The sequence below is a fragment of the Hippichthys cyanospilos genome, chromosome 21 (genome assembly GCF_059441005.1).
Source record: "Hippichthys cyanospilos isolate Australia breed blue-spotted pipefish chromosome 21, RoL_Hcya_1.0, whole genome shotgun sequence".
Lineage (NCBI taxonomy): Eukaryota > Metazoa > Chordata > Actinopteri > Syngnathiformes > Syngnathidae > Hippichthys > Hippichthys cyanospilos.
The window spans coordinates 3,403,808-3,426,614 of NC_142389.1; the positions used below are offsets into that span (position 1 = coordinate 3,403,808).

General features: G+C 40.6%; 2 protein-coding genes and 2 long non-coding RNA genes across 15 annotated transcripts in view; 2 read left to right on the forward strand and 2 right to left on the reverse strand.

Annotated features, from left to right (window-relative positions):
- Positions 1-1,349, forward strand: part of LOC148406187 (uncharacterized) — a 5,266-nt gene extending 3,917 nt beyond the window's left edge. For both annotated transcript variants that reach the window (XR_015863915.1, XR_015863914.1), the window contains exon 3: positions 438-1,349. This is a non-coding gene — a long non-coding RNA (uncharacterized LOC148406187). The remainder of the gene's footprint in view (positions 1-437) is intronic.
- epb41a (erythrocyte membrane protein band 4.1a) overlaps positions 1-5,314 on the reverse strand; it is a 27,394-nt gene extending 22,080 nt beyond the window's left edge. For all 6 annotated transcript variants that reach the window (XM_088404200.1, XM_088404199.1, XM_088404198.1 and 3 more), the window contains exons 1-2: positions 5,168-5,314; positions 291-601 (exon numbers count right to left, since the gene is read on the reverse strand). In XM_088404200.1, coding sequence (XP_088260326.1) covers positions 291-593 — 303 coding nt within the window. In that variant the 5' untranslated portion in view covers positions 594-601; positions 5,168-5,314. The remainder of the gene's footprint in view (positions 1-290; positions 602-5,167) is intronic.
- LOC148406188 (uncharacterized) lies at positions 4,089-17,633 on the forward strand. Of its 6 annotated transcripts, XR_015863910.1 has the most exons (5): positions 4,089-4,221; positions 5,348-5,410; positions 11,578-11,689; positions 11,934-11,973; positions 14,120-17,633. It is a non-coding gene; the product is annotated as an uncharacterized LOC148406188 (long non-coding RNA). The 6 variants fall into 6 exon arrangements; XR_015863913.1 differs by lacking the exons at positions 4,089-4,221; positions 5,348-5,410; positions 11,578-11,689 and having other exon boundaries at positions 11,709-11,973; positions 14,120-14,286; positions 14,995-15,066; positions 15,135-17,633; XR_015863911.1 differs by lacking the exons at positions 4,089-4,221; positions 5,348-5,410; positions 11,578-11,689 and having other exon boundaries at positions 11,704-11,973; positions 14,120-15,066; positions 15,135-17,633.
- Positions 12,933-17,637, reverse strand: ccn2b (cellular communication network factor 2b). Its single transcript, XM_088404201.1, has 5 exons — positions 17,415-17,637; positions 16,502-16,718; positions 15,337-15,588; positions 14,949-15,205; positions 12,933-14,374 (listed from the first exon to the last, which is right to left on the reverse strand). The coding sequence occupies exons 1-5, from the start codon at positions 17,466-17,468 to the stop codon at positions 14,069-14,071; spliced, it is 1,086 nt and encodes a 361-aa protein (XP_088260327.1). The 5' UTR covers positions 17,469-17,637; the 3' UTR covers positions 12,933-14,068.
- Between the last annotated feature and the right edge of the window lie 5,170 nt (positions 17,638-22,807).

The window sequence follows — 22,807 nt, forward strand, 5'->3', positions numbered from 1 at the left end:
TATTACAGTAAATAGTCCATCACCATGATTAGGACCGAGCAATTAATTGCATTCGCAATGCAATCGCCATGTAGTGAAGCGTGATTGCGTAATCACAAAGGCTGCGGTTTAAACGGTTATTACTTTATTGTGCACCGAGCGGTGGCAGAGCGGGTGAGAGGGTTCACAGAACGTTAAGCTAACGCTGCCACACTAGCTATCAACATGCTAAAATGTTAAAAAAAATAGCAATGTTGGGAGTAATAAAAAGTAAGATAGAGATACAAACTGATGGGTACGCGTGTCCTGACCTGGGCCTCGGCGCTGCTGATTGAGTGCTGGTCGTGGGCCACCTCTCCCTCGATCTTCAGCTCAGGTTCAGGGTCAGCAATAGGAGCTTTTGCTTCTTCTTCTTCCTTCTCCCCTCCCTCGCTCTCACACTGCGATCGTCTCTTCAGGAGGGAAGAGAAGAGGCGGGAGAGCCCGCGACCGGCGGAGTTACGGTTGCGAGGACGGAGGTGTTCCTCTTCCGGAGAGGAGGGCTTCGCGTCCTGGCCGGCCTCCTCCTGCTGCCTTGGCTTCTTCTGGTGACTCTCTGCTTCGTCTGTAGTCATGGTGACCGCTGTGACAGGATGAAGACGAACAAAGGGGAAACGGAGAAACAATCATATTTACTATCATCGAGTCAGGATAACAAATTCAATAAATGGTGGATTTTCAGGTGAAAACAATTTTTCGGGGAAAACGTGATTTTTTTTTTAAATGGGGAATTTTTTTTAAGGCGGGAATTTTTTCAATATGTTGACGTTGGATTGGTTTAATATGGAAGGAACAGCGCATCAAAAAGTGACAAATAAAATGCAGTAATCCCTCGTTTTCGCGGTCAATGGGGACTGAAAACCCCCCGTAAAATGTCAAAAACCACAAAGTAGCGTCACCCCTCACAGACACTGGCCTTGCATTAATAAAGTGTGTCAAATATGATTAATAAAACCATCCGCACATTTTTTTTTTCTTCTGTAGTATGGTCTCTTTTGGGATTTCAGTATTGGCTAGCATACTAGCCTGAATAGCACGCTAACACATGGGCAAACATACAGTATGCACTGTTGACAATCTGCTAGTTGTTGAAAGATGGCAATTTTCATTTGGTCCTAATGAAGGGGCACCGACCTTCAAAAACCCCTCCGATTGTGACGAAGGTTATAAAACAGAAGGTCGTTGTCATGATCATTCGTTCTGCGCCCCATCTCTTTTCAGATTAACAGCAGTTGACTTGGCTTCAGGCCAGAGTCACCATACGACAGCTGTGTTCTCAAATTTACACACCGCCACGTATACACGTATATCAGTATATTACTGTAGCGACAACAATGTGGTCAAAAAGGAATGTGTCGCCAAATAAAAAAAATTGAACACAAAAAATAGTGTGGAGGGCTTCTGTTGTCTTTGATTGCCCACTAGTCAGCTGGGATAGGCACCAGCTTGCCTGCGACCCTTCCGAGGATAACCGGCTATAGGAAATAGATGGCTGCATGGATAGTTTAACATTATTGGCCGCTGCGAATTGGGACCAACACGTCGCAAAAGTACACATATGTGACACAAATTCTATATCATTATTTTACCAGTCCAGCCCACTTGAGAATAGATTTTCCTCCATGTGGACCCTGAGCGAAAATTAGTTTGACAGACCCCGCCGGAAAGGTTAAAACGACCAAACGCGCGAAGCTTCTAGTTGCCTGCAGCGCTGAGATTTTGCTGCCACAGCCGCACTTTTGCTGACAGGGCAGAGACAATGAGCGTGTGGGTTCCAAAGCACCTGGCGTACCTCGAAAGCTAGCTAACTAAGCAGTGTTTTTCTTTGGAAACAACGTGTTCTCATGGGCGAGTGTTCACTCAGCATGTGTTGGAACCGAGCAGCATGTGGCAGCTGAAGCTGAATGCGTGCACTTTTTAGTCAGGGGCAGCGCTGCAGATTTTCATCTGTGGAATCACCAAATCTATTTTCCAACGTGGGTTGCGATATGTGCTAAATATAGCTGGATTCAAAAGTTAGGAAAAACTTAGCAACGCTTTAGTTTACTTGTAATGTTGTAAGTATATAAAATGAACATTGAACGATATGCACTTATAGTCTACCAGAAAGTACACAAATGTATTATTACTTTTTCATACTAAATTGGATAAATTAAGTTTTTAAAAGTATACTACAAATATACTCATTCATTAGCATTGTAGTTGTAAACTCAAGTCTACAGGTTTACAAACCCTAGATGTCTGTTTTTGAAAACAAACAACAGTTGGCAATTGTGCCATATGGATTTGACTACATATATAAGTAATGTTGCAAACAGTTGGAAACAGTTAAGTGTACCCTGTAACAAATTGAATTTCTTGTTTGGCTAGTCAATAAATTTTTTTCTCTCATAACTACCCGGTTTGGTCAAAATTCGACCAAATCTATTGGTTAATTTAACCAAAATCTGCTTTATCATCTGCTGGTTTATTTATTTATTTATTTATTATTTTTATTTTTACCAATCCTTTTTCGAGTGTACAAGGACATAGTAAACATAAGTGAGTTGATGGACCATTTAGATACCTGAATGTCTGCTTTAATAGAGTGTAAAAACAATTTTAAAAAAATATTTGCAGTTGTTCACAGTTAATGAATAGATGGACTTAATTTTTGTCTGAGTTGGAAATGTCCGACTGCATTTGAAGGGCCCGCGTAGTTACGCTGGAGGTGCTTGGTAGGTTCTTGGCATTCTTAACCAGCAAATATGATTTTTTTGTTTTAATGCTGGTGTCGATATGGTGTAAAGAGTGATTAAACTCAAAGCTTCATTCGATTGTAGTTCTAAAGTTCAACCATCAAAATCTTCAGGTCCAACTCCAAGAATTAGAAGAAAAGTGTTTGCAAGCATTAACCACACATAAGTATATCTGTGTTGATGCCTGCATGCTAGCTTGAGTCAGAGCGCTGAAAGCGAGCTTAAAAACAGAAAGCGGCTTTAAAATTAATCGGGCCCTGTGTGGGATTAAAGGACAGTGCGCGCTGATGTGGAGTGCAGCCGTCCTCCCCACCGCCCCAGCCACCCACACAAACACACACATGCTCTGGTGGCACAAGCTGTGGAGAAAATCCACAAACTATCTTGACCCACATGTAATCAAAGGCAGAAAATTCACCGCCTTGACGCCGATCATCATTATAATTAGCAAGTTAGCGAGTCCATCTCGTGGACGTTTTGTCCATATTCAACCTGCCGTCTGCTCCTAAAGAACTCATCAAGTAGATACTAAAAACAAAGTAAAAATTTTGCCCTGGACTTTTCTCTTGTCGGTGTTTTTGGCGAATTTGGGGGAAAAAAACACAATTTTCAGGTAAAAAATGCGTTATAATGCATTGCGTTACTCGCACAAATGACTTTTTTTGCATTACACTACTGCATTACACTGTAAGTTCAACAACTGTCTTCACACGTTGCTTTGTCACCTCAGTCACATCAAATGAAGCACTTCCGTCTGTGTGGGCAATGAAATAAACGTGAGGAATGGGATAAAAATAGACTCATACTAAATTTAGCTTAAAAAAACTACAAAATAATTTGGCTGGCACAACTAGCTTGTTACATGGAAAATGATTTTACTAGTCAACATATCATATCATAGCCCTTAGGTAAGCGGCTATTTTGAGCTCGTCGGGGTTCGTCCAAGGTCGTAAATGTTGGCCAGACGTTGCCGATGAAAACAGAACAGGTGAACGTTTGGCTGGCATCGTTTGCGAATGATTCCAACCTTGAACGAATCCGATCGAGATCAAATGAGCATCGGATAGCAAAACTATATTCATATTTGACGATGTTCCGACCCTTTCAAAGTCAGCCCACACTAAGAAAACTTCAAATACTTTCACTAAAATCCGAAGTACATGGAAAGATCACCTAAAGAGGCGTAATATTTTCAAATCCGGACTCCTTGTGGATTACAAGGAATGAGCGGATTACATGACATCCATAACAGGGGTCATGTGTTACAAAAAGAGACTGTTACTTCGCAATCTCTAATATCCTGCCTCTCAATGTCAGCTTTCATCCGTCAGCCCCTGAAGTCCCATCCATAAAAGCCCCGCAACACTTTTCCACATGTGCTGACAGCCAACACCCAAAGGACATTTGCACTATGCCTCAGGATATGTATGCAATTCATACAGTGACACCAGCCACTAGGGGGCAGGTGAGAAGCTTTTTCCTTTGCTGTCACATTATTCATTTCTGGTCGTTTCCATGGAGAACCGTGACAATGTCAGTGAACGTGTCATTGTACAGTCAGTTCACTGGCGACAACATAATCCACTGATGACACATCCTGGATCATCATTCGTTATTCATCCCACAAAATACTGATTTATTTCTGGCTTTGGAGACTCAATATCTAAATACACAATGCTAAGATTTGTATTTAATGTTATGGCTAGCTTATTCCGTGACATACGGACTGTTGGTTTTCTAAAAATGCATCTGCTTAAACACATTTGAAAGTCATCAAGTAACAAAAACTCTTGAACTTTCGGACATCATTTGTAAGAACTGCGATTTTAAACGTTGAAACAAAGTAAACTTTGTCCGATATTTTAAGGATGATGAGTACGTTTCCGTGCCGCTCAAATGATGCTGCGAAAATGGAATCCAGTGGATGAGTATTAAAGGCACACAGACGAAAAGCACCAAAATAAAAACTACACATGGGTAAGAATTGTGATTAAAAAAAAAAAAAAAACAGTATCCCTCTCCATCTCCATAGCCGTTTTTGTTATTAGGGATCATAAACGCTTTAAGACAACACAGCTCTGTAGCTTTCTAATTTTAGACTCGGATGGCATAAAAAAAAAGACGATTTTAAGACGACCCACCATTGAATCACATCTGCTCATGTGCGCACTGGCATCGACGAATAGCCGCGCTCACTCTAAATGAGCAAAATACAGAAAAATAAATAAAGGAGAAAAACGTACGTGAATAAAGACATTCAACGATGCCAGACTGTTTGCAAATAAACAAAACAGTAAGTTCTAGAGCGAAAACAATAAAGGGGCGGTGGGTGCACCTGTCTGCAAATGGCGCTGTGAATGTGAGGAAATATGTCAACAAATTCGCTCGCAGAGATGTTGAAAATTACTCACCCGCTCAGTTCTGATCATCCAGGAATAAATAATAACGTAAATGTGTAAAAGCCTTACAAGGGATTGATTCCGTTTATTTGTAGAATTAGCCAAGTAGTGATTCTTAAGCGTTGATCAAGCAGCTTGCAATGTGGATGGGTACCAGAATTCATAGTCTTTGCCCTGATCCTTGTCTTACAGGAACCAGAGCAGCCTAAACATTGTTGTCAACTTGCTGTGTTATTCAACGATACAACCATATAGGTAATGATTATTTCCAAGTGCACTTTTTTTTTTTAAATGGCAACATTACAACGCGTATCTGAATGGTCCAGAAACGTAATGCATGGACGAACATTACTTTCATTATAATACCTGGTGCATAATTAGCTGAGGACAACAAGCATAGTGTGTGACACTTTGCGGTTCTTAATGATTTTAGTTCGTTGAATTTGATGAATAATATTCAAAGACCTATTATGAGATTAATAAATAGGAACAAACTGATTACAACCAGCAAACTTTAAAAGTCAAAAAGCAACACGAAGAAAAATGGGCGGCTTTCATCTCGTTTACTGAATAGTTTGCTATTCACACACGTTCGTTATTTAAATATCTTCCATTTATTTGCCAAGTCCCGCCATCAACCTGTTGTGCAATTGGATCATCACGCCTGTAAGACCAACTCGGGGTAAAATCATATATTTTTTCTAGAGGAGGGTAGCTGGGAGACTGCTATGTAATGAAGCAAGTATATTTGTGGATCCAGCCAATGGGAGCAAGCTAGGGAGATGCTTGCACCAATCCCCATCCTTTGTGTTACTGTTCTTCGCAGAGCTTTACCATCAGTAACCAAGGATACTGATGATCCCGAGTCATATAAAAATCGATGCATCCATTTTCACTCCGCGTGATTGGAACTGCACAAGGGAAGAGGGACAGCGTGGGTGCTCAAATCATTTAAATGCATTCATAAGGACGAGGCCGCTTCCTAATTTGATTCCGGGGAGTCGATCTATTTATTATTTAACAGACTGTGAAGCTGAGAGGATCATAGCCGCGATTGTGTTCCGACTGCATCGGTTATATAACGTAATATGGCAGCGCTGGTTGCCTGGTGAGAGCGCGTTAAATAGGATTCATGCTGATATTTTCCTGTAAATAAAAAAGTAATATTCACACGTAGGCTAAAAGTGTTTTAAAAGCAAACACAGTCCCCTAGAAAATAAATATTTGTTCCGTTGACAGCTCCACCCCTCTCTTCACTCAAGTGCCCCAAACATGTGACACGGCCGCAAAGTCGATCATCAGGTGTCCGGGTGCCAACATGGCGGTCGTTATGGACAATCTATGACAAGCGCAGAAATCAAAAAACGGAACGTCGCTTGGATTCAGATCAAGATCCTTCATTGATGTATTTCTAAGCATTCCTGGCTTATTCTGCACTCTCACACCGGCCCCACCTGTGCAGATAAAAATGGCTTGAAGTTTGCTTATGACAACAACAGCGAGACAGGAGCAACTCGCAACTCCCCGCACCACCCGCGCAAGAGAAAATACATGCCGACCCTATCCAAGTCTTTTAGTTTTGTTTTGATTCCAGAGCTGAGGAGGAGAGATTTTGCACCGGGTCGGCCAAGTAAACAGCAACATTTTATTTATAATCTACAGTGTTTTACTGTAGAAATGCTGAGGTGGCCAAAATTTGTGTTTGGGAGCACACAGCCGAACAATCAACGTCAGAAGTAAATAATTCACCAACGGGCGGAACTATCGTTATTGATACTGGGTTCCCACAGGGACTGATTCGAAGGAATGTGCGTTAACGTCAGGAAAATGGCTGTTTTTGGCTCCGTTATTATTAGTCTTAATCAGCCGCGAGCCTTGTGAGGATGAGCGGTCAGGATGATGAATGGATGCATGTTGCGTGGCCCCGCCGCTCGAACTGCTAGATGGCGCCGCAGGTAAGAGCAAATGAGCCATTTTACTTCCCGGTTAGAGAGATTGGAACCGCAAAACTCATATTTATTAAGAAATTAAATCCGAAATGTGCCAAACGTCATTTATATGCACATATTTCACTGTGGAAAGTACGTAAAAGATAGCCGTTAGCGCAAGAACAAAGTTTATCTGACAAAAGGGGGCAGAACTATAGTGCAATAATTTACAGTACATATAGAGTAATCTATTATTTATTAATTTTTTTAGTTATTATTTGTATGGTGTTCCAACTTACACTGAAATTAGGTTTATACCGCATCTTAAGAACGGCTCGAGGACCCCCTGTATATTCACGAAACGACTCAAAATGTTAACTGTATTGTTTAATCTGCAGACATAAGTTTAGTAACGTGAATTACCGTATAACGCAATCAAACAAAATAAATTTACATCTTCTTTTAGTCTTTCTCATAGTTTCTACTAGCTTGTTTACAACAACCCAAAATTTTAACTTCAAAAAAACCTCGGAAGCTAATATTAAATAATGTGTGAGTGAGTAAAATCCTGAAAGCCTGAGCTGGGTATCGCCTCCAAACTAAAGACTAGTGTTGGACCAGTTCACAGCCAAGCGGCCTATGCATGCAGCAGCCTGCCTGTAATTGGCATATCTAAGCCAGTTTGAACGCTTTTGTCTGGGGAGTACTATTTTCTGGAACGACGCTCTTTGCGTCGGCAGACTGTACACTTCGCTTTCCTTATACATTTATACACTCCTCCCCCTATGGCAGCACAAAAGGCCAGCATTTGCCCTCGCATCCCCCACCCCCATTCACTATCATGGCAGCTTCCCCTCCTCCCAGTGTGAGGAGCAGGTGCTGAGCCAGACTGTCTGTTGAGGTGAAGTGACAGCGGCGAGCGCCAAAGCTCCCGAGGGAGGATGCCACCCTTCCACGTGAACACCCAAACCATCACTCAAAACCAGAGAATGCTTCATATTTGAAGGGAAACAGAAGCATACATAATGTATGCGTTATTATTGCTAACATACATAGTGCAGTAGTATGATTTCGAATATATATATATATTTTTTTTAAAGCAACAAGAACTCAAAAGTTACAATCTTAGCATATTATTTGAACAAAACTCTGATCAGCTCTAAGGAGTGATTAATTTTGGGCCACATAGCCCATAATGGTGATAAAAACATTTGGGATTATGTTGTGTAAGGCAGTCTGATTTGGCTAGGATTTAGTTAGCAAAAAATATTTTCTGCTATTTAATATTGCACAACTTCATGCATTATGTATGTTTGGACATACTCTGTATTTTATTGAATTTTATAATACTGTACTTTGACTAACTCTACTTTATGACTACTGTATTTGTGTTAGCATGAATTTTATCCTATTTTATGCCATTAAATACATGGTTACTCTCAATATTTTCCACAAGAAAAATAGAGAATCTGCAGGATTGATTAATCAGTTAATCATCTGTTATTGAATGCTTTCTGTCAAATACATTTTACGACATGAAATTCTTTGTCAATTATCTAATGCCCCAAAACGTGAGTAAGCGTTCCCTTGCTTGCAAGTCTGTGCAGTAGCTGAAATAAAAAAATTCTGGACAGAAGCATAAGAAAATGTAGCTTTATTCATTTAATCCAATATTTGTTCAAGAACTTCATCCACTCCCTTTTTCCACAGACATCTGTGGCCTTGAGTTGAGTGGAGCTGCTTCCACTCAATTAGCCTACCAAAAGCGTAACAATAGACGCAAGCAGGACTGGAGTGGCACAAAAAAAATTGGCCTTGGCATTTTGGCTATTAAATAATGAACTCTTCTCAAACCAGTGGTGTCCATTGTAAATCTAGAACATTTTAATCGTCCACATCATTATCAATTATACAGGAGTATGGCATACACGTTTTTACATTTGCCACGTTTAATCCTTTAAAATGTACGGCCATTTGACATTAACGTGAGCACACATTCACCCACAAAATCACTTGAACCAGCATAATGCATTCATCAAGCCCACAATTTCTTTCCATGCTTTTTTTTTTTTTACATTGCAACTCTAACGGTTGTTTGAACTGCCTTAAAGTAATAATCTACTCTGTAGGTTGATATTGGTTCAACATGATGTCATTTGATGATAATCCCGTCTAAATTAAACCACCTGTTCTGTTATTAAACGCGAATTGTTCTCTGCTGCCCCCTGCTGGACACTTTTGGTGCGGCATGACAAAGTGAAAATTTGAACTGCATTGCAACACTCGTTAGCAAACCTAACCTGACGTATGTGAGCTAGGTGGAAAAAAACTAAAGTACAAAATAGGACATTTGCTCAAATACTACAAGAGCACCCAATTTATCACATTCCTGGTGTATCAAAAGTGTTTTTGAGACATCACCAAGCAAATGTACCTTAAATTAGCTTGGCACAATGAGCATACTTCTTCAATTTAATATGAGAAATCATTAGGCTGCATCAGTAAGTGCCTGCACTCAAACAATGAGATTTGCATTATGTATGTTATTTCAATCTGAAACTCCTGGCTGCAGTTCAAAAACGGCAAGAAAATCCATGCAGAAATTTCTCGAGAAACTCCATTAATTTTTACAAAGTGACATAAAAGTTGGCAATGGCAGCTTGTGATACTCAGAATCAATCCAGCATAACGTGAAAGCAATTATAAACATGTTTTTTTGCACAATATTGAATAATGTGTCCAAGATTCGCTATAGACACTGTAACCTCAAAACTGTAAGGGTTAGGATGCTTTTACTCACCGTTTCAGCAGAGGTAGTAATTTGGATATCATCAGCAGTCAGAGTTGCATAAAGTGGAGCAGAAAAGAAAGGTAAAGGTCATCACATGTTATTGGAAGCTTATTTTCATTGGTGTCAGGTTGTTGTGCACAACTATACACAATGGAAAAAAGACTTTTTTTTTCTCACTCATGCATGAGAAGAGGACAATCCACGAGTACAAAAAGCAGCCTTTCTCTTTTTATTTGTCCTTGTGCGTATGATTAGTCCATGTGTGGCAACGCATTCTGTGTGTCAAGACATTCTGCATGATATTTTGTAGATTTGGTCGGGGCTGTCCTCCCCATGTCCAAAATACTCTTGACAATGCTGCAAGTGCTGATTCGGCCCTCAAGTTCTGCCCACAGAGTGACAGTGTCAATGCTGTCCTTGCAGGGTCACATCTTGGAGAGGAGTGTTACATTTTAGAAGATGTGCACTGTGTTCCAGGAACCAATTTTAATGTTCACTAGCAAATAAATCAGGGAAATTTAAAGGTACGCTTTGTTGGTCATTTTCAGCAAATTTGAGAACTGAATTAGTTTTCAATTGAAACATTGAAAAACGCATCTTGCCACTTGCTGTTGTGATGTGTTCAAGGCTCGGGTAACCACCAATTAGGGCTCACCTGTTTTCTGGGTTTGGGCATGTGATGTTTGCAAGCTGATCCATGATTGGTGGTTACCTAAAACACGAGTGCATTTGATGTCATTTTCAGTCAACAGCAAGTGGCTACATTTGTTTTTCAAGGTTTTAATTGCACATGACAATTAAAGAGAGATTTAATAACAGACACAAGCAAATGGCTGAAGCAAATGTGTGGAATATGTTAAGATGACTTTGTATGCAAAGTGACTTGTAATTCCATGCAGAAAGAGTTTTTGATTTTGTTTTTTTTGTTTTGTTTTATGATGCCTGCATTGCCTCAAAGCACAGATTCTTTGCAGAGCTTGGGAGTGATGCATTATGGTATTGTGGAGTTAAACAGACCGGGAAGTTATGTGGGTAAGACTGTATGGGAGGCAGCTATCACAAAATACGACTTTAGAAAAGCACGGCGCAGCAGCACACACAATATGCAGCAATCCCATCTCACGGACACCCCGAGAGAATTGTGCTTAATGCAGATTTCAGAATGTTTGCAGTGTTTTGGGAATGCACAACATAATAAACAGCTGTTTTGTTTTTCTTTTGTTGGTTCAAGCTACCTGGAATATCATATGGTGAAGACTGATGTGTTTGTAATATCAAAATTAAACAGTTATTAGCCAAATGTTGAGATGTACAAGTGTTATAGTTGGCCTATAAGTGTAGTGCACTTATAATAGGCTTCTAAAAAGGTTTAGCACGTAATTTTCCACGCATAATAATAATAATAATAATAATAATAATAATAATAGCTGTCAGACAAAACTAACATAATAAAGTCTATAATATTAGATAGTTTTACCTGGGCTATTCTTCTTCTCCCGGAGTGAAACATTTATTTCTCATCCGTTCAGCAGGTTACATTTCTTGCAATATGAAAGCCAAAACTCCAGAAGAACGCAGCGTAATTACGCGTGGGCGTGGTCGCCGCGGTTTAGTCCCCGCTGCGTCAAGCTAGCATGAACACCGGAAACACTTTCAAAATGCGTACTGTTTTAAAAGTTAATCTGCTGCAATCGTTTTTGCAGAATGTCGGGCATCGTCCACGTTGGAGCACGCGGTCCATGGTGTGTTTGTGCAGCTATCGAAAGAATAATCTGCATCGGCTCCGTGTCAGTCTGGATGGAACAGGCAGGGCAGGTGAGATGATCGCACTGCAGCAAAGCCAGCAGACAGCAGCAACATCCGCCCTATGTCACAGCGACAGTGGCTTCTATGCAGCAAATCCTTCTTGACGCTTCGAGAGAATGCTGGTTGTTTCTGGGATAGCAATATAGTAAAGCAGTGGTGGGAAAACAAATACTTCACTGTAAATGCTAAATTAGTTACATGACAACTAAAAGTGACATTCATTTTTTTCTTCATATTTTTTTGTGTTTTCAAGCTGCATGGATGGATGCTCAACACAACCTCAACCTTATCAGGCAAGACTATCTTTTTTTTTCTCTTTTACTAAATTCATAGTTTCTCCCAAGTAGGTAGCACTTTTAGTTAGCATGTATTGGTGAGGGAAAACTGCAAAGATGGAAATTTCAGGACCAGAAAGTGAAAACCCTGCCACCGTTTTTCCATCTCTGAAAAACGCCAATATTTGCCAGGATTTACAATAGTGTTACTTGCCAGACTGTCAGCATTACCAAAACGAAATTAGTATTGAAATAAGACTTCTTTAAAATGTTTGAAATGTGCTTTAAGTATATTTGAGTATGATACAGACTTCTCAAATAGTGGGAGGGGTGCCATAAGTGGCCCGAACGATCCCAGAGAAAATGATTTATTTTTGCCATGTAATAAAATAACAATTGGCATCGTTTTTCGAGCATTTTGATGACCTTTAACCTTTATAAATGCTGTAAAAAGTAGTGAAGTTGTTAACTTGTATAATATAACCTGGCACAAGTAAAATGACCTCAAAGCATCATTTTGTCCCTGTAATTTGATTAGTAACCACCGCGCATGAGAAAAAGCAACCAATCAGATAGAATGCATGACTGACAATGTTTTGATCGTTGCTTCTGCATTTGCAGGCACACTTATAGCGGAGAGTTGTGAGCTTGTCCACAAGCTCAATACAGGCCTAGCTACTTTTGTTTTGTTTTTTGCGATCTACATCAGGGAATTTCCCTGGGTGGTTCTGTAACGTAACCATTGTAATCACTGTAAGCGGCTACATTTCAAGTTCTCAAGGTATTTTTTTCAGGGTTTTTCCACAATGCGATTGGAATTTGAAAAAGCTTACCTCCACTGTCTCCAATTGCTAACACAACAATGGAATCCCACTGCAGCTGCTGTTTGGAATTAGAAAAAAAATGAAGAGAATGAGCACCGAGATCACGTTCACTTTCCGCGGTAACCCATAAGAACGAGACAAACATTCAGCATATCTATAAAAATATACTTTGTTTATTGAAAAAGAGACAAAAGTGCAACAGACAAGAACTCATTAGTATCTTAGTCAGGTGGTTACAGTGGAAAAACTAAAACAATACAGTCAGCGTTAAACATAAATTATAGTACAAAACTGTACACAGTCTCAAAGTATTCACACTCATTACGTATTTGCTGCCAAATTTGTCCCATGTATTTTTCTTAAATAAACTGGAAATAATCAAGTTGTATCAGCAATTGCTTAGAAGTGCGTTTTTCAACCCGTTAGGATGCAAAATACAAAGATATGTTTGATGAAATACTCAATGCTGTAGAATCCCAACAATGTCTGAATCTAAGTTTTTGTTATGATCGTTTTACTACACGTAGAGGGTTAACCTGTCATATGTAGACACCCTCAGTCAATCAGCATCTCCACATTCTTGTGGTTTTTTGTCACTTACAATTACTGGATTTTTACACCCATACAAACCACCAACTTTTTGATATAGACTAGAAAATGGCCGTGTTTGGGGGTTGACATTATAAAACGGAAGCAAGTTTTTTTTCATTTCGTTAAATCGTAGATGTCAGAAATACATTTGAACCTGGCTGGCGATTAAAGCGGTATGCAGTATAAATCTATGCATCCATTTTTTTTTATCTTATCTTGTTCGTGGTAACGGGAAGTTGGAGCCTTTTGCAACCAGCTACGGATTCAAACTCACATTCACGTCGTCGCGGAGGAATTGAAGCGGTTTTATAGCAATTTTCGAAAATTTTTCATTAACTATAAACCCTGGTGGATGGGAATGGCAATACGATTAGGAAATCCAATCGATACAATTCACCTCAAACCCAAATGATTTTCACGGGCATGCGGTTAGCGCTGTTATCAAGGCGTTGACAAAAAATGGGATTAACGGAATGAAAATTGATTGACTTTGTCTTCCAATCTCCAAATTTTCAGTCAAATTACATGGAAATTTTCCAGTTGGGTGTCTTTGAACAATGTTATAAATAACATCTCATAGCAAGATGTGGCGTCTTCTCAACTAAAAAATACTCCCGCAAATATCCTTTTCCTTAATGCCGTCTTTCGAATAAATTGTAGTGGTCAGGATGCAGTCGATGCAAAAAGCCTGGTGGATATCACATGTTGTGGTCGTAATCACCCATCATCCTCCGTGTGTTGGACGCCAGGAAGATGTCATTGTCCCTTGGGCAGTCATTGTGGCAGGAGCAAGTCTTGATGAACATCATCTTTTTCCTGAACACGTCTCCTTCCGGACAGCGGAACTCCACCTCGGCCGTGACGGTGGTGTGAGGTGTGCAGCAGCGGTTGTCGGTGCAAACGCCGCAGAACTTGGGTTTGTATAACCTGGTGCTGGTGCAGCCTGACAACTCGAAGCGCATTCCTTTCTGGACTTTGGGTGTCCGCACGCATTTCTTGCCCCGCTGTGGGAGAGAATCATCTCATCAATCTCATCCGGAATATACCGTATTTTTCGCACTATAAGGCGCACCCTCAGTTAATGACATATTTTAAAACTTTTTCCATATATAAGGCGCACCGGATTATAAAGTGCACCCTCAATTGATGACATATTTTAAAACTTTGTCCATTTATAAGGCACACCGGATTATAAGGCGCACCCTCAATTAATGACATAGTTTAACACTTTTTCCATATATAAGGCGCACCGGATTATAAGGCGCACCCTCAATAATGACATATTTTAAAACTTTTTCAATTACAATATAGTAATAAAGTAATAATAATAATAATAACTCTAAACTCTGAGTAGCATAATAACTCAATGTCAATATGAGCAACCTTGTTCAAGTGTAAATACACAAAAGAAACAGGTAAAGCTTACTTATTCCCCATCTACGAATCCCAATCTCAATAATGATCCATCATATATAAGGCGCACCCGATTATAAGGCGCACCATCGGCTTTTTAAAAAAAATAAGGCTTTTAGGTGCGCCTTATCGTGCAGAAAATACGGCACTAAGACGTGGACTAACCTTTATTTCTTTCTCCTGTTGGATGTCACATGGTCGGATCATGCAGACTCGAGTCTGTCTCTCCAGCTGACAGCGCTGGTTGTCGTTAGTGATGCGGGACGAGACGCCCATGCCGCAGGTGGACGAGCACTCGCCCCACTCGGTTGTCTGGACTATGCAGTTATCTCTGGGACTCTCTGGTTCCAGGCCTTGAAGGGAAACCTCTCTGAATCCTGGGACGGGTTGTGCGGAGGGCAGCGGATGAATCTGAGAAGCTCCTGGAAGGATACGTGTGCAAAATTTGATATTTTCTTCTTCTAGGTTAAATATCCTAAGTGAGGGACGATGAACCACTATTGAGCAATGATATTTCTAGTTCTATAATGAATGGAATTTGATTTGTACTGACCGCCCAACACCGACTGATAGTGGTGGTCCTGAGGCGTCTGGTCGCACACCCACTCCTCGCAGCACTTTCCGGGGATTTGGATGCGGCGCGGGTACGGACAGTCGGGGGACGGCAGCCTCACGTTGCTGGGGCACGTCGGCACACATCCGATCTCGCCGTTCATACACACGCATTGGTGTTTACAGCTGGGTTGAAAGGATTCTCCGCTGTGGTAGATGACGCCTCCGAGGTCGCATGGCTGACCCTCTTGAGCTGTGGGCAAAGATGCGGACACTGATAAAACACTGAAAGATAGAAGCGGTTGTAATGTTTGACCACGTTTTGATGTACGCACAGATATAAGCAAGCAGTGTTGAGAAAAACGAGTTGAATCAGAAAAGTTATTTGCATTTAAATGAACTGAATCGTGACATCATACGTTATATTGCTGATGATATGATGTTAATTTGGTTTCCATTTACTTGTGATTTTTTTCTTATCCTTGCCCTGTGTACATTTACATTCAATTACATGTTTGTGTGCATTTCGCCATATTGATTCAATTTGGTTTAGTTAAAAGGATAAACTGAATATGGCATTATTCATTTTTACTCTTTTTTTTTTAGATAGTACGATGCAATAAAATGTCTTGTCAATCTAAAAAATGTGAAAGAACTTCTCAGTACTGTAGATATCAGTACTGTAGCATTTCTTTCTCGCATCTCTCTCACCATTAAAAAAGATTTCGATAAATGTCACTATATATTTATAAGTGGGATGATTCAATTCATTGCGCTTCTATCTTTCAAATGAAAAAAAACTACTACGCTTCCGATTCAAATCGTTCTTCTTACACCGCTAACATATATATATGTATGTGTGTATATATAGGATAACCATATATGATATGATAATCAAATTTTTCGATTATCCGAGGTCAAGAATAGCAAAACTCTCTAAAACAAAACATGCATCTACACATTTAACAATACTGTATACTGCAATTCATTATAGCCAGTCCAAATGACTTTGTGTCAAAATAACCGAGAGAAGACCCTTTAAAAATCCTGCAGAATTCTTCAATTGAACAATTCTGGGTTCCTGCAATTCATATTTAAAGGGTCTCTCCCTCTCAAGCAACGCATCATCCCACTGTTCAACCGGAAAGGTTTTGCTGTTATGTTACCCATGCAGATGCCGATGTCAGTGTCGCTCAGCAATCCGTAATCACAGTAGAGCTCCTTGTGGTGGTCGCAGGGCTCCAGCAGGTTGCAGGGCTCCCCGAGCTGCCTGGCACACACTTTGCAGCAACCGCAGCCATCCAGCACCAAACTGGTGCCTATCGGGCAAGGGGGTGGGTCTGCGGGGCAGGCGCAGGGCTGCGAGCACTCCTGGGCCACTGTCTGGAACATGACATAGAAAAAAGTGTTGTCTTTACTACGATCATTGCCGATTTCAGATCTACGCAGTGAGAAAATATCTAAAACTAACAAAACTGACACATTTGTTTGACATATTAAACACTTTGGTTAATATCAGACCAAAAATTACAGATATTGAATTATTGATGTGCACTTCATCAAAATTAAAAAATATTTCTAGATTTGCCCATTGCGTGGATGACAATAAATTTTGCCACAAACGCAGTACAGTATTAGAAACAATGCATCGCATTGAGAATGATCATCTTTGTAAAACGAAACTATATTTTCATTCAGTTTTTGTCATGAAACCCATTAAATTAGTCAGATGTGCACCGTTAGCAAGTCAAATAGAAATTACAGAAATTCCTCATGGATTTTGAATGACAGAAGAAACAAACTACCTGTGATACGCAGGAAAATTCGTTTGATGAATTCATAAAACGTCCACAAGAGGGCGACATTAGACCTCACTAAACTTTGATTGGCGCATGCATGTTTACCTTATTCCTACTATATACTGAACGTACAAACGGGTAATCGTACTATCATTAACTTGCACCGACTTTCACATTCTATGCCATATAGTGTCATTACACGTTATCAGAATGACGAAAACCAGAAGATTACCGGTAAAGTTGACAACAAATGATGCTGAAAGTCTGAGTGAAAACTTACCCGTGAGACCACGAGCAGAAGAAGCGAGAACATCGTGGAAGCTTCCGCAAACATGATTCTTCTCTTTTGTATGTTGTATGGGTTCCCGAGGCTGGCTCTTATTTGTGCTCCTTAGCTGTCTGATGAAAAGGATGGTGGGGGACTCCGGCTTAAATACCAGCCCAGTGGGTGTAACCAGAGGAACACGCGCCCATGCCACTCGGCTCCGAAAGGCGAAAACATTCAGATTCCAAAGTCTTACATCGCCTGCTCGATCATTAGTTCCAATGGGTGGGGTGAACAAGAAGTGTGCCAGCTGCAAAAAGCAGCAAAGACTTTGTTCCAATTAACACCAGGCGGCATCTACCTGACATCTACTCTACAGAAAAGAAACAGTCTGACTTTGTCAATGTTCTGTTCACACAGTATGACAAATGATGTCATGAGGCGAGGTGATGGGTCTGGAAAATGAAGATGATGAGTGCCAAAGGGTGAGGAAGTGCAGCACAAGCACGAGAAAGCAAAAGTCCACGGTGAATGACGGACTCACTTTCATTATAGTTTTTCATCAATTTGAAAAATACACCAACTAAATCAAATAATGCATGACTACAATCGGACATATCTGAAAATTTACAGCAGAGTAACCCAATCATCTTGCAACGTCTTTAACAAAGGTGATGGGAATGTTATTGAGTGCAATTGAGGAAATGTGAAATATGATGAAATTAGTTGAGATGAGATTCGTTAGTGTTTCTAATCTTTGGGAAATAAGGACCGACATTTGCTTATTAGGTCTTTTTCCAGTTATTCATCCATCTTCCAACAAATGTTCTGTTCAGTTTCACGGGTCAGCTGGAGCCTTTCCCAGCTCACTTTGGGCAACACCCTGGACCAAAGTCACCAGTCAGACATACAGACGTAATACTGATAGATATTCACACATGGACAATTTAAAGACCATTTGAAATGAAATACGAGAGTTGTTTTTGACTATATTATAAGAAGATAATTGATGAAAATGTACAACACTGACATCCTCGTTGCTCTTCGCTGCTTCCTCCCGGTTGTCATCTTGCAACCCGTCCAATATGTTTGAAATGGAGGTCTTTGGAAATGATTTGCTGATCATCTTACTTGGGATATTCTTTACCCAAGTGACGACTGCTGTAAGATCAAAGCGTGCAAGGTTGCCCTTCGCTGTTTCTCCACCCACGTGCCGACATCCATGCGCACGTCTAAGTGCTGAAGGAGAAAAGTCAAGCCGTCTTTTCCTTTTCATAATGTGTCAAAGTCCGCCAGAAAAACTATCCACACAGCCTCGTTTACAACAAAGAGGCAGCGCTTGACAAAAGTGCATTTTTCCAACGTTCTATGCTCCAGAACGGATGCACGCTATATCAAATTAGTAAATGACATGATATGACTTATTTCACATTCAGATTAATGTTTTTCAAACCGGTCTGTTTTGAGTTATGCGGGAATAAGCCAAGCCCCTCTAATATGGGAGTTGACAACGAGGGGGAAAAAACCCGACTTTTACTCAGAGAAATACGGTACTTTATGTTTGTATGCGCATGATCCAAGTACTAATGATTGAAAGCTTTCGTGCACGCAAGGCCACCCTGACCAAAAGAACCGTTTAGCTCAAACTTGCTGATTAAGCCTCACAGATGGTTTGGATTGAGGTCTGATGACGTCCTCGCCACAATAAACCAATATGAATACGACAAGGGGCCACCCAAGGGTCACAGCGTGGGTTGTTTTGGTTTGTGCCCAAGCACAATGGCAGTGTTCAGACCCACATGGATGAATCACTCAAAAGGGTAAAAAAAAAAACTCAACAGATTACACTGGACAAAACACAGGTTTAAAAACATGAAGTTTGCTGACCCATGGGAATTCAACCTGGAAAACCCCAAAGGAATTAAAGAATGCGTGCGAGTCGTGACAAAACATCTTAAGGAGGAAGTTGTGATGGATGGTTGCTTGCCTGATGATATGGATGCATTAGACAGTGCCCACAAACTCGGAGGTCCTCTTTGATCCATTAACTCCGAGTCATTGACCTTTTGACATTTGGATGCCTTTGTTCCGGTGTTTCCATCCGATGTTGTCTGCCTCTGCTACGCAGCAGGTTCTCTTCCGGGATTCTGTTTGTACCCTTTGACTTAGAGCTGGTTCATGTGATGTTTTGAGGGTGTGCCCTGACATGGATGATCTTAGAATAAGTAGAAATTGCACTGTAGGATTTCATACTTGATCAGTCAAATAAATTAAGTACATCTTAATCTGGGATTGACTCATTTACTGCCCATTTATTGTTATTGGCCAAGTACTCCTTAACTAGTGAGAAGTATTTTTGGATACGCTTAAAAAAAATAAAAAATACTCTTAATAGAGTGCTGTGAATTCCGTGTCTTAATGATTGAATTTAGAACGACATTTGTTGTCTTTTGGTGTGTTTAATTCAGATAGTCCAGACAAGCATCTGTTTTTTTTTTCGTGTTGCTGGAGAATTACCGTAATTCCCCAAATATAAGACACGCTTTTTCCCTAAAAGTAAGTGTGTAACTTTATCTATAATCTATAAACGGTAATTTAAAGATTAGATTTTTTTTTTTTTTTAAATTGGACACCATATGAGAAAGATTGATCCATCAGCCTCATAAGCCGAGTTATGATACTCAGATGTGCATTTTTATATCAGTTGTATTCTTACTTAATTACGGTAACCAATGTTGGGAGTAATGCATTAAAAAAGTAATAATGTAATGCATTACTTGAAAAATCCGAAAAAATTCATTGTAATTGTGCAGGTAATGAGTGAGTTAACAGAGCCCCGGTAGTAATTAATACAAATAAGCACGGAAGTGCGGGATTTATGTAAGTCCGCCCTGCAAACATTGCATCCTTGTTATGTGTACTCTGAAAGCGCCTCCCCACAGTAACCACATTATTACATGTTATTTGTCTCTTTTCTCCTGCCACAAACATTGCATAATCCCCTCCGGTTCTTACTTGCAGACATAATAGCAGCCATGCCAGACAGCTGACTTGCCTTCTGAATGACGTACATCCACCTGGCACAGGAGCGGGATTGACCCATCATAAATCACCTTTGTGTTCTTTCTCGTAGAGTCGCGAGGTTTCCTACGGCGTGCTGCACAAACAGAGAGACTGAGTATGCTTTCAGTCTGGCTTTGTAAGCATTGAGAAAGGACAGTTAAAATGAAGACTTTTTCTGCTCATTGTTTTTATGCTACTTATTTTTCGTAGTTTTCAATAAAGCTTTTGAACTTGAAGATCCATTTCGTACAGGTCAGCGACCCCGAATATCGCCTGCAAGCCAGATACGCATACGTTCATGCTCCATTTCCTTCATGATTCGCGATCCAACACCCACACGCCATCTCGCATGTTTTGCGTCATCCATCCTTAGGCCTCAGTTGTACATTGAACTCGTATTCTTGTCCAGTTGTCCTCAAATGTTGTCGCGTTGGGACCCGCAGTTTTCAATTTTCATGACCCGTTTTTACAGAAGTGATGAAGAATGAAAAACATGACAACTCCTTGCGAAAAAATCTGTTGATCTTTTCTTTACAGAAATCACTCTGCCACGTAAAAGCCAGCCCATATATGGAGTTCCCTGTCAAGTCAAGTTTATTTGTATAGCCCTGAATCACTCCATCTCAAAGGGCTTCACAGGTGAAGAATAAATCATACAGAATGTCATAAATTCACAACAGCATCCCCTGACCAAAGCTCCCGGAGGAGGAAGGAAAAACTCCAAAAAAAAATCTAGGCAAAATAAGAAACGTTCAGAAGGGAGTGCAGGTGGGAGGAACCCTCAAAAAGTGCTAAAACTAACACATCATGCCACATCAGGCAGGAAGTGTCCAGTGCAAAGATGCCTTGAGAGCAGGTGAGACCATCGGGTAAGATCCTCCTCACAGGCTAGCCAAGTGGATCCATCCTAACAAAAGCGCTGCAGAGGAGGTGATCCATCTCAAAACGCTTTTAGCACCGCCTCTGGCGGTCTGGAGGGGCGAAATCCAACCCGCATTGGTCGATCAGGTCCGCATGACAGCGATTAATTCGACTCTCAACCAAACCTCCAAACCATGAGAAGGTGGCAGGAGGAAGAAGAAATCTGGTCAGACAGACCCATTAACCAAATGCTGGAGTGTATGGAGTGTTTTTGTTGGGATTTAAAGATTTCTACTGAGGTGACTGCACCTGTTCTTCAGATTCCATCCTCCAAGTGTTTTTTTTTTTTTCATCTTCATATTAAATGAACATTTTTAAGCGCACCTTGTCTCCGGCCTCCCTGCATCCCCCCCCCCCCATGCCATGATGTAACAGCAACAAAATTTCTGAAAGAAAGAGAATACGTTTTCTGGCCCATTTCTAGTCCCCTTTCAACTTCAATTTTCTTCTTTTTTCCCCCAACCGTATTTACGTGTAGGAGGCCAGTTAACTTGGGTCAAAGGTGAGAAGGAACATTCATGGATTATTGCTCTTAATCAGAACATTCCTGAGAGCTAAAATGTCTGAAATAACCCAGGTTGTTTTCGTCACTCCACAGTGACAAATGCGAATATATTTTCCAGTATCAGACTCATGATTGGTTCATTGACTTTATATTAGTACGCTAATAAATCATAAACGATCCCCCAGCAGCACCCGGGCAGAATAAATGTTCTCCAACCATTTTAGGGTCACCTTCTTTCATATTTTCGGGCGAGCAACGATTCCTTAACCTCGGTCCCTTTGCTGTTCATACGCGTTAGAGTGAAAGCAAGTCACATGACTCCACAGATTGTTGGTCACAGCAGGATACGCGGCGTTAATTACATCCTGTGTTACAGTACAACAGCTGAAGTGAGTGAAGGTGTTTGACTGGAATCGGAGCTCAGCTTGGTGATTTTGGCCGCGGCTTAGCTCGATTCAGCCAAAGCGCCCAAGCAAACTTTAATAGGCTCTTATTCACGCAAACTTCCGACGCATGAGTCAGTCGTGTTGTCTTAAAAGACTTTTGAGTTGAATCAAAACACTCGCTTTCCCTCCGCCGAGCATGAAAGCGACAGCGCATGTTTGGATTGGCGCCGGTTATTTCGTTAGGTGTCGGGACCGCAAAAACTACAAACAAACGATTTTTGCGGAATTAGTCGAGGGGTAGCACATTTTGTTGGACATCTGGTAAAGGGCGTGTGAATTCATGTTTTTTTTTTCAAACAAATCCCCAAAATGACAATGGACAGCATATTCATTTACATTAGTCAGACAGACTTGTTTATCAGTTTTCCACACCCAAATTATTTTCTGCTATTTTATGTATTTGACACTTTGAATAGGAAAGATGGCATGTGATTTACACTAATGAAGCGTGGCGTAATGCGGATCCAAAATGA